Source organism: Nannospalax galili, unplaced genomic scaffold (assembly GCF_000622305.1).
Source record: "Nannospalax galili isolate Female #2095 unplaced genomic scaffold, S.galili_v1.0 scaffold734, whole genome shotgun sequence".
Classification (NCBI taxonomy): Eukaryota; Metazoa; Chordata; class Mammalia; order Rodentia; family Spalacidae; genus Nannospalax; species Nannospalax galili.
The window spans coordinates 3,581,026-3,596,044 of NW_008337073.1; the positions used below are offsets into that span (position 1 = coordinate 3,581,026).

A 15,019-nucleotide genomic window follows, 5' to 3' on the forward strand; every position below is an offset into this window, starting at 1 on the left:
TGGAAAATAGGCGCTCGCCTGTTTCGCGAGTTTTTAAGCCCCTTGGCATGCCCTGACCTGATCCGGAGGTAGTCAACTGTTCTCAGGAATGTTCCTGGAGAAGGTGGGAGACTGCTTCCCAGGGGAGGCCCGTGGGTGCTGGAAGGCACCCGGGGGGTCGGGCGGGGAGATGCGGGGCGGAGGCAGGGGGCACAGGGACCCCTCCCGGGGCGGCGGCGACCCGGCCTTGCTGCAGCACCGCCCGGGCTGTCAAGCGCGGGGGGCGGGCGGGAGGAAGGGGTGGAGGTGCGAGGGGAGGAGGAGGGCTGGCACCGGAGCGCCGCGGCGTCAGTGCAATAAAAATGCATCCCATGGAACTGCCCGTGGAGAAGGACTGGACCGAGCCGAGGCGGCCACAGGAGGTGGGAAAAGCGGAGGAGGACGGCCCGGAGGCGGCGGCGGCGGCCGGGAAGTGAAAGGTCTCGCAAAGTTCAGCGGCTGCTGCCGGCGCTCAGCCCCGGGCTAGCGGCGCACCCGCCCTCAGGGCAGCGCGGCCCGGCGGGCTATGGTCCTGGGGCTCCGGAGCTGCCCGGGCCCCGCCAGGCCGGTGCGCGACGGTCCCCCGGCCGCCCGGCGTGGCCCCGGCCCGCGGCTCTGCGCCCACGGTGCGCACTGAACGAGCCCAGCGCCGGGAGGACCAGGAAGCTCCGAGCCCGGCGTTTCCAGGACCGCCGCCGCTTCATCCCACCGGCTCCCGGCGCTGCCCGGCCATGGGGAGCTGCGCACGGCTGCTTCTGCTCTGGGGCTGCTCGGCTGTGGCCGCAGGTGGGTGGAGACGCGGCCGGGCCCCCACCCTCCTCCCTCGCTCCCGTACCCCAGCCCGGGAGTCGGGGATGCTGGGGAGCCCGGGCAGGGAGCTCGGCTACCGAGGATGAAGTGAGTGGCCATGTTTCGCCTCCTTGCCCTGCGGCTCCGCAGTTTCAAGTACTGTTGATTATGATTATGACCCCCCCCCCCCCAGCACTGAGAGAAACATGCCCTTGAATAACCAGATATCCCGAGTACGCCCTGCCGGAGATAACAGCGATCGGGGTTTCTTTCTCAGTTTGGCTTGGGGTGGGGGGTGGGGGGAACTGCCTTTGCACTTGGTGAGGGGAACAAAGGACCCAGCTCGCCATCCCCTGGCTCTCTATGGCCTGAGGAGTGATGAGGCGGGGTGGCCCAGCGACCCTGGGCGCCCGGGGGCGAGGCCGCTCTCTCTTTTAGAGCGATCGCCAACGTCCCGGACCTCATTCTAAGTACTAGGGAACCAGGTAGGGCCACCTGGGGCGAAGGTGAGCGCCCTCTTCCACCGGCAGTGGCTGCAATGTATCAGAACTCCGGCCTTGAGACCATGGGGGGTGATCGCTCTAGTGGCGACTGCCGGGAGCTGGCTGACCGCCCCCTGGGAATAGGTACCCTGGCCGAGGCTCTGCGGGAGGTCGGAGGCGGGTCTGCTCCTTGTCTCCAGTAACTGGACAACCCGCAGAGGTGTCGTCAGATGCCCTCTTTCTCCCTCTCCCGTCCAGGCTCTTAGACTGTCCTTAGGCCACCCATTCCCAGATAGCTGTTTCTGAGTTTGGGAGCCCTTTTCTGCTCCCTCACTCACGCAGGTCGCCTGGTTTCCAGAAGGGCCAAGTGTAGCTCAGTGGGTACAGGAGAAAGGATGTGAGACACTCTGCCTCTGTTTGCTCTCAGATGCACTTCACTTGCTCCAGAAAGGGGAGCATGGCTTAGAACGACCAGCTGGAGGATCCAGAGCCTTGCGGCAGGCATCTGTCCCTTTAAGCTTCTTCCATTCTCTCCTCAGAGCCGCCGGCAGCCAGGGCAATCCAGGCTTTAAGAGTCTGCATCTTCCATCAGGGCCGTAGGTGCATCCCCAGTATCCCCAGATAGTCAAATTCTCTGGGGATCTCCAGGGTTTTGCACGATGATGATGATGATGATGATGATGATGATGATGATGATGATACTGTCAATGTGGGGGCACTTTTAAATTATTCATCCTTTTCCCCCCAAGGATCTGTTAAGTCTAAGATTTCCCTGCTCATTCTCCCTTACATGTCCTGCACACCCATGTTCTCCCAAACCAAGAGTGAACTTTCATATACTTTTCCCTTTTCAAGCCATGCAAGCGATCAAGAGGCTGTAAATAAACATCACAAGGTGATTGTTGCAAGTCAAAAATACTTGTACAGGCAGTATATGATTTTCCCAAAAAAATGCTTCACAGGTGAGTCATAGCACACTGTATGTGTGTGTTTCTGGCCACAGGCAGCTGTACGCCTGCTAATCAGAACAATGGCAAACAGAGTCCAGGCATGGTGCACACTGTCATTTGACACTTAAATAATGCCAAAGGAAACCCTTTATTTTGGCCACAAGACTGAATGAGATGATGATCCTCAGTCAGTGTGTGAAATCTCTCCATCCAGCAAAGGCTGCCATTTGGCTCCCTAGATGCTGATACTTCAGTGATAACAGCTCAGGGGTGCTCACTCTTAAGCACAAACATCCAATTAGCCAGAATTTGGGGTTTGGTTTCCTTTTCCTTCTTTTCCTCTCTGTTTTATTTTTTTTAATGGGTGATTTTTTTGCTTAAGATATTCATAATTAAAATGACAAACCCAAATTAAAGGCTTATGATATGGAGTCAGAATGTGAATAAGTGGATGATGCTTATCATTTTGAGCAATTTTGAAACATTAAGGTCGGTTGGAACTCTGGGAGGAAGTGTGTGTTTCTTTAAGAAGCCGTTTAGTTCATGACAATGTTTAGAGGTGCTATTGGTGGCGGCCAGACTGTAAACATTCTCCTGTTAAGCAAACAGGTAAGTACTATACAACCTGTCATAGGTAGAAGCACTTAAGAAGTAAAGAGCATGTAAAATAAGCTTTCCTGTCATTTGGTAGTTTGGAAGAGTTTTTTTTCATAGTTTATTTACTTAATATCAGAAATGGATATTGCACATTTAAGATTCGATGTTTCTAGTTTTGCCCCCTAAAATGAAGTCCTGTTGTATAGTTATTAAATATCTGATGTTAATTTTCCTAGACTTTTTTTACTTTTTTACTGGCTCAAAAATACAAAGAAAATAAGGGAGATGGGGAGGTGGCTCAGTTGGTAAAATGCTTGCAGAACCTGAATTCAATCCTTAGCACCCACATAAAAAAGCCACATGTGGTTGGACACATGTAATCCCAGCAGTGGGGAGGCAGAGACAGGCAGATTCTTAAGTCTCTCTGGCCAGCCAGCCTAGCCTACCTGCCAAGTTCCAGGGCAGTGAGAGAGACCCTGTCTCATAAAACAAGGTGGAGTGTGTGCAGAGATGGTTCAATGGTTAAGAGCACTTGCTGCTCTTGCGGAGGACCTGGGTTAAATTTTCAGCATTGAGATCCTAATGCTCACAACCATCTGGAACTCCAGTTCTAGGAGATCTGACACCCTCTGCCAGTACCTGTACACATGTGGTACACATATATACACTTAGACTAATATACACAGAAAATGAAAATCAGTCTTAAAAAAAAAAAAAAAAAAAAAAAAAAAAAAAAAAAAAAAAAAAAAACCAAAAAAAAACAGACAGCACCTAAGAAGCAGTACCCAAGGTAGTGTTCTGGCCTCTGGCCTCCACATGCACAAATGTGCACACTGACTCACACACACATGCACTTGCACACATGAACTCCCCAAATACATATATATTATCTATCCATCCATCCATCCAATACAGTTTTACATTTTCTCCTAAGTGCATTTTCATAATGAATGTTTAGATAATGCTAAATTGGATTTAAAAGATTAGATTAGGTTGGGCATGGTGGTTCATGTCTGTAATTCTAGAACTTTAGGAAGCCAAAGCAGGAAGATTTTGCCTCAAGCTCAAGGCCAGTAGGGGCTATATGAGTCCTAGGCCAGCCTGAGCTACATAGTGAGATCCAACATTTTTCTCCCCAATGTTTGCACTTTTTTCTTTCCTCACCCTTGACCTGAAGTGATTTATTTCTATTATGTTATTTTATATCTGAACATAAAAGTCAAGCACACATACTTGTATACACAAAAACACTGTAAATGCACAATTGTGTACACAGTCAAGTTTGGTAGATTCTACCCTTATTGGAAAGGCTCATACTCTTTGGGGATAACTGGGCTGTTGTAGATGGACCAGGCACGCAGAAGAGCATTCCCATTCCTCATGGGTTTTCCTCAAATGACATATGATTTCCCCTTCACAGGATTGAGCGGAGTAGCTGGAGCAAGTTCCCGCTGTGAGAAGGCCTGCAATCCTCGAATGGGAAACTTGGCTTTGGGGAGAAAACTCTGGGCAGACACCACCTGTGGTCAAAATGCCACCGAACTGTACTGCTTCTATAGTGAGAATACTGATCTCACTTGCCAGCAGCCCAAGTGTGACAAGTGCAACGCTGCCCACCCTCACCTGGCCCACCTGCCCTCTGCCATGGCAGACTCGCCCTTCCGGTTTCCCCGCACATGGTGGCAGTCCGCAGAGGATGTGCACAGAGAAAAGATCCAGTTAGACCTGGAAGCAGAATTTTACTTCACTCACCTCATTATGGTGTTCAAGTCCCCTAGGCCTGCAGCCATGGTCCTGGACCGGTCCCAGGACTTTGGGAAGACATGGAAGCCTTATAAGTACTTTGCAACAAACTGCTCTGCTACATTTGGCCTGGAAGACGATGTTGTCAAGAAGGGAGCCATTTGTACCTCTAGATATTCCAGTCCTTTTCCATGCACTGGAGGAGAGGTAAGGGCGCCTGTTTAACTCTACACTGTAAGTAAAGTGAGGTAGAAAAATGTTACCAGCCCACATTTTTTAAAAGCATGAAACTATACTTGTAGCAACACGAATGAAATTAGAATTTTTTCATGAGCTTTACTTGTCATAAATTATTTCTCCCCCTTGGACATGGGATAAGTGGTTTTTTAAAGCAGATTGCCCACTGGCTGGGGTTAAGCAAGAATCCTATGGTTCTAGGTTTTTTGTTTTTTATTATTTTTTATTTTTTGATTTGCACACACACATCATCACTGTGCTTGGAGATTCCTTCAGCTAGCTAACTGCTTTCTGTACCCTGAGACAACTTGTTCCTGAAGTACATGCTGGTGTCTTCCTGATAGTCATAACATAAATAGGAAGTAAATCAAAGCCAAGAAAAAAAAATCTGTTCATCAAAAGACCATGGACAGGGGCTGAGCAATGTCTCAGTTGATGAAGTACTTCCTGTATAAGTACCTGAGTTCAGATCCCCGGAATGCACATAAAAAGCTGGGTTTGTGGGCACATGCTTGTAATCCCAGCACTGGGGAGGTGGAGACAGGAGGATTCATGGTGCAGCCACTCTAGTCAAATTTGTGAGCTCCAGGTTCAGTGAGAGACCTTGTCTCAAAAAATAAGGTGGAGGAGCTGAAGAGACAGCTCAGTTGGTAAAGTGCCCACAACACAAGCATGAAGACCTAAGTGTGGATCTCAGGTACCTATTCAAAAGCAGGGTGCAGTTGCATGTCTCTGTAATTTTAGTGCTAGGTAGATCCCCAGAGATAGATGGCCTGCCAGCTGTTCTAGCTAATTGGGGAGCTCTGGGCTCAGTGAGACATCCTGCCTCAAAAGATAAGGTGGAGAGCAGTAGAGGAAAACCCTTGATGTCAGCCTCTAGCCTTTACACACACACATGTACACGTGTTCACATGCACATGTACACATGCATTTACTAGACATGCACACACATACATTATACATACACAAATACTGTGGAGAAATGATTGGAAAAGATGCCCACCATCAACCTCTGGCCTCCACACACCTGTGCACATATACTTACATATACTAGTGCACATGCACGTGTATAAACACACACACACACACATCGAGAGAGAACACGGAGGTTTGTTGCTGAGATTCAAAGACAACATAGCAAGCAAATGCAGGTAGTTTCTTTTAGCACAAAGGTTGCTTTTGAGCTCTCATACGAATGAATTCCACTTAGGGACATGGATCTTTTCTTTATCCTGGGCCCAAAGACAACCCATGTGCATTCTACAAAACAGCCTCCTTAGCTGCTTGTCCAATTTCTCTCTATTTTATCCTCATTTAATATTTTCCTTCCCCTGAGGGGGGGTAATGGGTCTTTTCAACTTATATAGAAGCTCCTAGAAAGATTCCCTCCAGATGTAGGAGACTGTACACAAAGACCAAATGAAAGCAGACTATGAGACTCTAATGCTCTCAATAAGTAGGTGGAGAAATATTGATTAAAAACAAGAGAAAGAGAGTATCATCTTTCTGATTCTGATCCCTACCATGCTTGTAAAGACTCGATAAATATTGTGCAACCAGGGATTATTTTACCCCATCCCCTGACATGGGGACAGTAGGTAATGTCTGCAGACATTTCTGTACCCTGAGGAGTGTTGAACACCACTGGGATCTATTGGGTAGAAGCCAGGGATGATGCTAGGCCCTAGACAATACACAGAACAGCGATCCCCAACATAGAATTATCTAGCCCGAGATGTCAACAGTACCCTGGTTGAGAAAGCCTGAGCTAGATGTTGGGCACACAGCCAATGCACATAACACAAAGGCTAGAGGCTCTGAGATAAGCCTTCTGCCAACAGTCATCAATGTGACTACTCACAAGCTTCCCAGATGCCAGTATTTAATAAGCATTTACTCCGTCCCTGCTAGTGTCAAGTGCTTTTAGGCTGAGGGGTGGGAGAGGGGGGCTCTGCTTACATGGAGCCTGATACAAAGGTTGGTTTGGACAGTTGTTCTTCCCATGAATCTCTCTGACACATAGAGAGACATTCATCATATGGTCTAGCAACTTGCTCTTCTGGGTGCACCCCAAAAGCACTCGAGAATAGAGCTGCTGGTACAAGAACCAAGAAGGACATGGTTTGCTGCCAAGTGCTTACCATTCTTAATAGTCACTAAGCTCACATAATATTGTAAGCCCATTTACATCCTGTCATGATGAGCATGTTTAAAGATACCAGAACAGGACAGAGGAAGATAAGTTAGACTCATTGTTTTCTTATGTGGAAAACACTTTGTGTGGAAAACAAGTGAATGGTTTGAATTCTCAAATTCCTTTGGATTTGATCTGCAAACTCATATCGGCTCCCCACATCTCATTGCTACTGGGCCATGTGCATCTGTGAGGTAGCAAAAATAGTTTAAGTAACCAGATGGTAGGCCTTCCCATTTAGCAAATATCATTTTTATTACAATGGTTCCACAATTATTTAGGGATATCAAAGTAACAGTTACCCAATCTGTACTGGAAGTGTAATCTGTCTTCCTTAAAATTAAAGTACTGCTAGAGCGATAGCTCAGTCTGTAAAAGTGCTTGCCTTGAAAGCACAGGGACCTGAGTTCCACCCTCAGAACCCACATAAAAAAGCTGAGCGTGGTGGCACACACTTGTAATCCCAGCACTGGGAGGGCAGAGACAGGCAGATTCTGGTGACTCACTGGCCAGCCAGCCTAGCCTACTTAGTGAGCTCCAGTCCAATGAGAGAGCCTGTCTTAAAAAAAAATCAAAACAAAAGAGTAGACAGACCCTGAGGAACAGTTGTCTTCTGGCCTCCAACATGTGCATGGGCACCCCAAACACAAATGTATACATACACACAATAATAAGTAAGTAAAGCAAAATATTGTTACCAATGCTTATATCAAACTTCAAGCAGAGTCTAACATTTTATTAGTTATTTCAGTAAATAGATAACTTTTGCAATCCAGCTTTTAATTGTACTTGCTAACCCAGAAGACTTTTGCTTAATTTCCCCCTAGAGTATTATTTGCAAGCACACATTAAGCCATGGTTGAATTTCTTCCTTCAGAGGACAGTTTGGGGCACTAAACTTTCCCTTCTGACTCAGAGAGCAGAAGACAGTCTCACTTCAAGATAAGGACCACAGGAAGCTTCCCAAGAAATGGTGAGGATGACTTTTCCTCTGACACTTGACTAGAAATTAGTACTGAGCTATAGTTAATTTCACAGTTACAAATGCATATCATCAAGCTCTATCTTTGGAAACTCAGAGCTCAAAAATAAATCACTTATTCTAGGTTCAATTAAGAAGTCTCAAATTCTATTTCTTCCTTGTTTATAATGTTATAGATCTGTATCTTCCTAAGTATTCTGTAAGATTGGGTCACAACTTTAGTAGGTAGTAAGTAATCCAACCACTCATTATGTCCCAGACATAATTTGGTTTCCAGTGTTCATTCAAAAACCTGAGTCTGGACCTTGAGCTCCCACAGTTTCATGTTTGAGGGATTGCATGCCTCCATCTCCAAATCTGAAGGTACCACATGCTGAAAGAGGGCTTTAAAAACTGAAGTTCGCTGGGCATGGTGGCCCACACCTTTAGTCCCAGCACTCGAGAGGCAGAGGCAGGTAGATATCTGTGAGTTTGAGGCCAGCCTGGTCTACATAGTGAGTTCCAGGCCAGCTGGGGCTACAGGGAGACCCTGTCTCAAAAAGACCAAAAAAAAAAAAAAAAAATCAACTGAACTTCAGCAGCTCACCTAAGACTGCTCTGCACGGGGGACGCTGGTGATTGCGCCCAGGGCCTTGAACATGCTAGGCAAATTCTTTATCACTGAACTACACACTTAACCCCCAAAGACTACTTTTTTGATTGATTGATTGATTTCAATTTTATTTGTATGACTGTCTTATTTGTTCGTATGTAAGTGTATCTATACGTGCCAGTGCCCATGGAGGTCAAAAACGGGCAGCAGATCCCCTGAAACTGGAGTTAGGGACAGTTGTTAGCCGGCATGTGGGTGCTGGGAATCAAACCCAGGTCCTCAGCAAGAGCAGTCAGTGTTCTTAACTGCTGGGCCATCTCTCCAGTCTTAAGAGTACTTTTATTTTTTTTTACTTATTTATTTTTAATTTATGTGTATGAGTGTTATGCCTGCATATATGTAAGTGTACCTGTGTGTGCAATGCCCACAGAAGCCAGAGGAGGAGGTTAGATCCCCTGGAAATGGAGTTACTGTTATTAGTGCCATGTGGGTACTGGGACCTGAACCTCAGTCCTCTGCAAGAGCAGCCTGTGCTCTTAACCACTGAGCCATCTCTCCAGTCCCCAAGACTACTTTTTTAACCAAAATTAAACCTGCTTACTCAAATTTCTTAAGGTAACTAATAGTTTCAAACATTAGGATATGGTTATTTTCTAAAATACGTATCCTGGGGCTGGAGAGATCGCTCACTGGTTAAGAACACTGGTTGTTCTTACAGAAGACCTGGGTTCGAATCCCAACACCCACACAGCAGCTAACAACTGTCTGTAACTCCAGTCCTAGGGGACCCGACAACCTCTTCTGACCTCCACAGGCATTGCACAACATGGGTGCACTTACCTTCAGGCAGGCAATACGTGCATACACATAAAATAAAAATAATAAATTTTTTTAAAAGTTAAAAAAAAAATGTCTCCTACCCAGAAGACAAGATTGAGGCCCAAAGGTAAAGTGATTTGCCCAACAACATACAGTAAGCTAAGTAACAGTTAGGAATAAAGTCACAAGTCTTCTGACCCAAATGAAGTGCAGTATTTGTGCCATAAAACCATGTTCTCCCTGTTTTATTGACAGCTGGGCATTTCTGTGTACCTCCCTCCTTCCTCATTCCCTCAAAGGTGTTTGCAGCTATTCATCTGGATAGGATATGAAGATGAAAAAGAATTTGTCAAACAACTTTCTATGAGAAATAATGTTTTCTGAGATGCCAGTGGTGTTTTCTGATTAAAGGACTGCAGTCTTGTTCCATTTTCTGACGCTATAACAATACTGAAACCTAGGTGATTTATAAAGACTAGACGCTTACTTGGTTTATAGTTCTGGAGGCTAGGAAATCAAAGAGCATGATATCAACATCTGCTTTGCATCTAGTGAGGCCGCTAGATGCGGGGGTATCACATGTTTACCAAAGCAACCTTGCTAGTTTAGGGCTCTCCTCTCTCATTTTGCTAAAAAAATTTTTTTTAATTTATTATTTTTATTTTATGTGTATGCCTGTATTGCCTCTGCATGTAGGTAAGTGCACCCTTATCATGCAATGCCCATGGAGGTCAGAAGAGGCTGTCAGGTCCCCTGGGACTGGAGTTAGGGACAGTTGTTAGCTGCCGTGTGGGTGCTGGGATTTGAACCCAGGTCTTCTGCAAGAACAAACAGTGTTCTTAACCGCCGAGCCATCTCTCCAGCCCTGGGCTCTCCTCTCTTATCCTAATGTAATCCTAATTCTCTCTCAAAGTCCTTACCTCCAAAGACCATAAACATGAATCTGGAAATTAAGTTTCCAAACACATGATTTTTTTTGCTGGGGGATGGGCCTTTTTGAGACAGGGTCTCCCAGTAGCCTCAGCTGACCTGGAACTTGCTATGTAGACCAGGCTGGCCTTGAACTCAGAGATTTGCCTGCCTCCCGAGGGCTGGGATTAAAGATGTGTGCCACCACACCTGGCCTCCAACTACAGGAACATATTCGAACAACTACAACTGAGTTCAACAAAGTTAAACAATTATAAACATACAAATATCATTATTGACCCCACATTCCTGTGGGAGAAAAAGGATGTAGCATTCCTCAATTCAGTTGGCTATGAGTTCTCTTTCTGAAACATCCCAATCACTGTCTTTCAGGACCTCAGAGATCCTCAGACCACTGTGTGGGAAATCCTGGGACAGAGGCAGTAAGTGCTGCCAAAGTCCCAGTGAAAGGCACAGACAGGCCTGGGGCTCTGTGTAGTTTGATTTCAAGACTCTCTGTCAACTGGGAGCTTGCATAGTCGATTTGGCAGAGCATAGATGATAATAACCTTGGCGCTAAAGATGATGGGTTAATTAGGCTCTTTAGGATGGAAAAACGTTCCCTCAGATCACTTCTGGGTACAGAAACACAGCAAAGTAAGGAGAGACAGCAAATTGTTTTAGGTCCCTCACAGTCATGCTTTCTGGAAGTGGAATTTTGATTATGTGACCCCAAAGCAAGAGCAACATGACGAAGATACTGTCTGTCTCCCTCTGAGTGAGCATCACTTGCTCGCTGTTTGTTAACTCACTAGTAAGAGGATTCTATGCAAAACTGGCTAGCAACCAATTGGACCATACAGATTTTCTTCAGAGCATAATGAACATATACAAAGGGAGAAGTGTAAAGTCAGAGGCAGCAGTAAGAGAAGCCAAGAGGATGAGCAGTAGCTGGGCCTCCAAGCAGTCCTTGAGTAGACAAGGACTTAATGAGGGTGGGGATTTTGTTAATCTTATTTACGTCTGTATCTTCAGCACTTAGGACATTGCTTGGTCATATAGGCAGTCAATAAATCTGGGAATGGGTGACATGACAAGCTGGAACAGAGTAGGAGAATGTTTTTAAACTGAAAGTAAAGAAGAAATGAACAGGGGATAAGCAGCAGAAGTTCAGTGGGGTGTGATGGTGCATGCCTTTAATCCCAGCACTCGGGAGGCAGAGGCAGGCGAATTTCTGTGCGATCAAGGCCAGCCTGGTCTACCTAGAGAGTTCCAGACCAGCTATGGCTATGGGGAGATGCTGTCTCAAAAACAAACAACAACAAAAATCCAAAATGAACAAACAAAAAGAGGCAGAAGTTCCAGTTAACATAGAGAAAGTTGAGTTTGCAGTGATATGAGACATTATGGTATAAGAAGGAGCAATTAGTGAGGAATGTTAGTTAGCATTATTTACCCACTCATTCAAACAATTTTTGGGCTGTGTCAAGGCCCATTCTAGGGTCTAGCAATATAGCAGTGAACTAGACATAAAATTTCCTTCTCCTCATGAAAACTTAGATTCTAATTCAGAGGGTGGGGTGGGGTGGGGTTGGGAGATAAAGTGCAAATAAAATATACCATATATCAAAGTGTGATAAGGAGGAAATAAAACAGTACAGGGGATGAGGAAATGTCAACAGGGGAAGTGTTGCTATCTTTAAAACATTGAAGGATTTGTGTTTGGTAGACTGGACAAGGACTTTAAGTTTCTGGCAAGTTTTCATGAGTAAACCAGCTGTAATTCAGTCACATTGTGTGTGTGTGTGTGTGTGTGTGTGTGTGTGTGTGTGTATGTGTGTGTATGTGTGTGTGTGTGTTGTGTGGTGTAAGCATGTGTACATGCTTGTGTGTATGCACATATGTATGTATGCGAAGGCCAGGGTTGACATTGGGTGTCTTCGTCTGTCACTCTCCACTATTTATTTTGAGACAGTTTCTCTCTCTGGAGCTTGCTCACTAAGCAAGGCTAGCTGGCCAGCGAGCCCCAGGGATCCTCCTGTGTTCACCTCCCAGGGCTGAGATTCCTGGCATTTACCCATGATTAGGTACTGGGGATTGAATTCAGATTCTTGTGCTTGTACAGTAAGCACTTTACTGACATCCATCTGTCTCCCTAGCCCCTGCTTTCTCCCTACCTCGAATAAAAGAAAAATGAAATTGGATATTAATGATCTGACACAAAGTGGTCAAAATCAGTTTTGGGTTTGCTAATCAGTCATAATCCATTGCACTAGGATGAGAGCATTTGAAAAGGAACTTAGTATCTTCCAAGAAAAAAGAGTAATCTGAAGGTTCAAGCGCATTTACATGACTTTCCTACAATTACCCAGCTGAAATATGTTTTCCTGATTTCAAGCCCAATGCTATTTCCACTAGACACACTAAGCTAAATCAGGTAGTATGAAAGACACAGAAGTTATATGTGTTCCTCTCTTTTGCAATCCTACAGCCTACTGGGTGAGAGATAACTTATGGACTAATTCCTTAAATAACGTGAGGTGTGTATGATTAAGCCTCCAAATATTTTGTGTAAATAATATACTCTTCAAGATCCAAGCATTTAGTTGTCTCTTTAGGCTTTTGAAAAATTTATGTTTTAATACCTGGAGATAAACTTGGGATAGTGCAAGTATGCAGAAAATGATAAATCAATTGGTTGTTACAGGTCTTTACATTATATTAAGCTACACTTAGGATTTTTTTAACTTGAAAGATAAAACCAAGTAATGCAGGAATAGGGATGCTTTTGAAGCGCTACTCTTTGGCTGACTGCTATTTTCCTCAGTTACTGACATCTGCCCATAGCCATCTCATCAATAGCAACAGTGATAAGTCATGATAGCAGACTTTTTATCTATAAAGACCGGACTCTGTAAGGACACTGAATCCCTTATTCTTGCAACAACCCTATTCATTAGGAATCAACATGAACTCCATTTTATAGACATAGAAATGGAGACTTGGTGAGTCACAGTAACTCAGAGTCAAATAAATGATGAGCAAGCATGTGCCAGAGGTGGGATAATTAGCTTGCCTTGAAATTATTGATATGATTAAGTTTTAATTTAATTTCAAAGTAAAAAAACAGGCCTGGTGGGATGGCTCAGTGGCTAAGGGCACTTGCCATCAAGACTGACAAGATGAGTTTGATTCCCTAAGATGCATGTGGTAGAAGGAGAGAACCAACTCTTGCAAGTTGTCTTCTGACTACATATGTGTTGTGGCTTACACCTCCCCAATAAATAAATACATAAATAAGAATTCAAACTAAAATGCTGAAATCATATTACTCTAAGATTGTTAAGAATTGAGTAGAACTTCTAGGTTACTGGATAATTTATTTTTAAATTTTTTCATTATCTTTTAATTTTATGTGTATGAATGTATTGCCTGCATGAGTGTAAGTGTACCTGTGTTCTGCCATGCCCACAGAGGTCAGAAGAGGGTGTCAGATCCCCTGGAACTGGAGTTATAGGTGGTTGTTAGCCACCATGTAGGTGCTGGGAATTGAACCTGGGTCCTCTGCAAGAGCAGCCAGTGCTCTTAACCATTGAGCCAGCTCTCCAGCCCCTAAAATATTTTTAAACTTTATTTATGTGTGTATGAGTGTATTGCTTGCATGTATGTAAGTGCATCCATATTATGCAATGCCTGCAGAGGTCAGAAGAGTGTGTTGGATCCACTGGAACTGGAGTTATGGATAGTTGTTAGCCGCTATGTGGATACTGGGAATCAAACCAGGTCCTCTGCAAGAGCAGCCAGTTCTCTTAACCACTGAGCCATCTCTCCAGCCTTCATTTAGCACACTTTTTGATTGGTTTGTTTTGTGAGAGGAGAGTACCTTTTATTTAGCTAGTAACTACCCTAAACAGTTTTTCTGTTAGGCATCTAATGTAGTAATGTGCCATCTTGAAGTTCATTCTCAGCTATAATTTTGTTGAAAGTCCTTGAAAATGGAATGCTGTGTATGTTTATATAGAGCAAGTTGATTATATGTGGCCTAAGGCTTTTTCTTTACTTGGGGACTGTATATTATATCATATCATATTAAAATGGTACATTTTTAAAAACAGGGTCTCCCTGTTGCCCCAACTGGCCTAGAACTCACTATGTAGACCAAGCTAGCCTCATTTTCACAGAAATCTGCCTGCCTCTATCTCCTGAGTGCTGGAATTAAAGATGTATACCACCAGGCCCAGCTATCACAGCTCACTTTTCAAGCTTTCATTTTTAACAAACCCCACACAGTGGTTATTAGTTAAAATTATTTAAAGAAGCTATAGAAAAATGGAAAACAAACTCAGATATCTAGTCAATAAATAATTTATTGGGGCAGAGGAAGAGAGAAAGAGAGAGATACATGTTTCTGTGTGTGTGTGTGTACATGTGCAGATGTACACATACATGTGCAGATCAGAGATCAATGTTAGGTGCATTTCGCTATGGATGTCCACCTTATTTATTTATTTATTTTTTGAGATAAGGTCTCTTACTGAACCTGAAGCTCACCAATTCAGCTACACTGGCTGACCAGCAAGCTCCTGGGATATGCCTGTCTCTGCCCACCTCCACCCAGCGCTAGAGTTACATACATGTGTGCCATTCCCAGCATGGGTTCTAGGGATCCAAACTCAAGTCTTCATGCTTGCACATCAAGCGTTTTAC

At 44.7% G+C, this 15,019-nt stretch overlaps 1 protein-coding gene across 2 annotated transcripts in view; it reads left to right on the top strand.

Moving 5' to 3' along the window:
• The first annotated feature begins 318 nt into the window (after positions 1-318).
• Ntn4 (netrin 4) overlaps positions 319-15,019 on the top strand; it is a 131,554-nt gene continuing 116,853 nt past the window's right edge. For both annotated transcript variants that reach the window (XM_008832068.3, XM_008832069.3), the window contains exons 1-2: positions 319-804; positions 4,257-4,786. In XM_008832068.3, the coding sequence (XP_008830290.1) occupies positions 750-804; positions 4,257-4,786 (585 nt within the window). In that variant the 5' untranslated portion in view covers positions 319-749. The remainder of the gene's footprint in view (positions 805-4,256; positions 4,787-15,019) is intronic.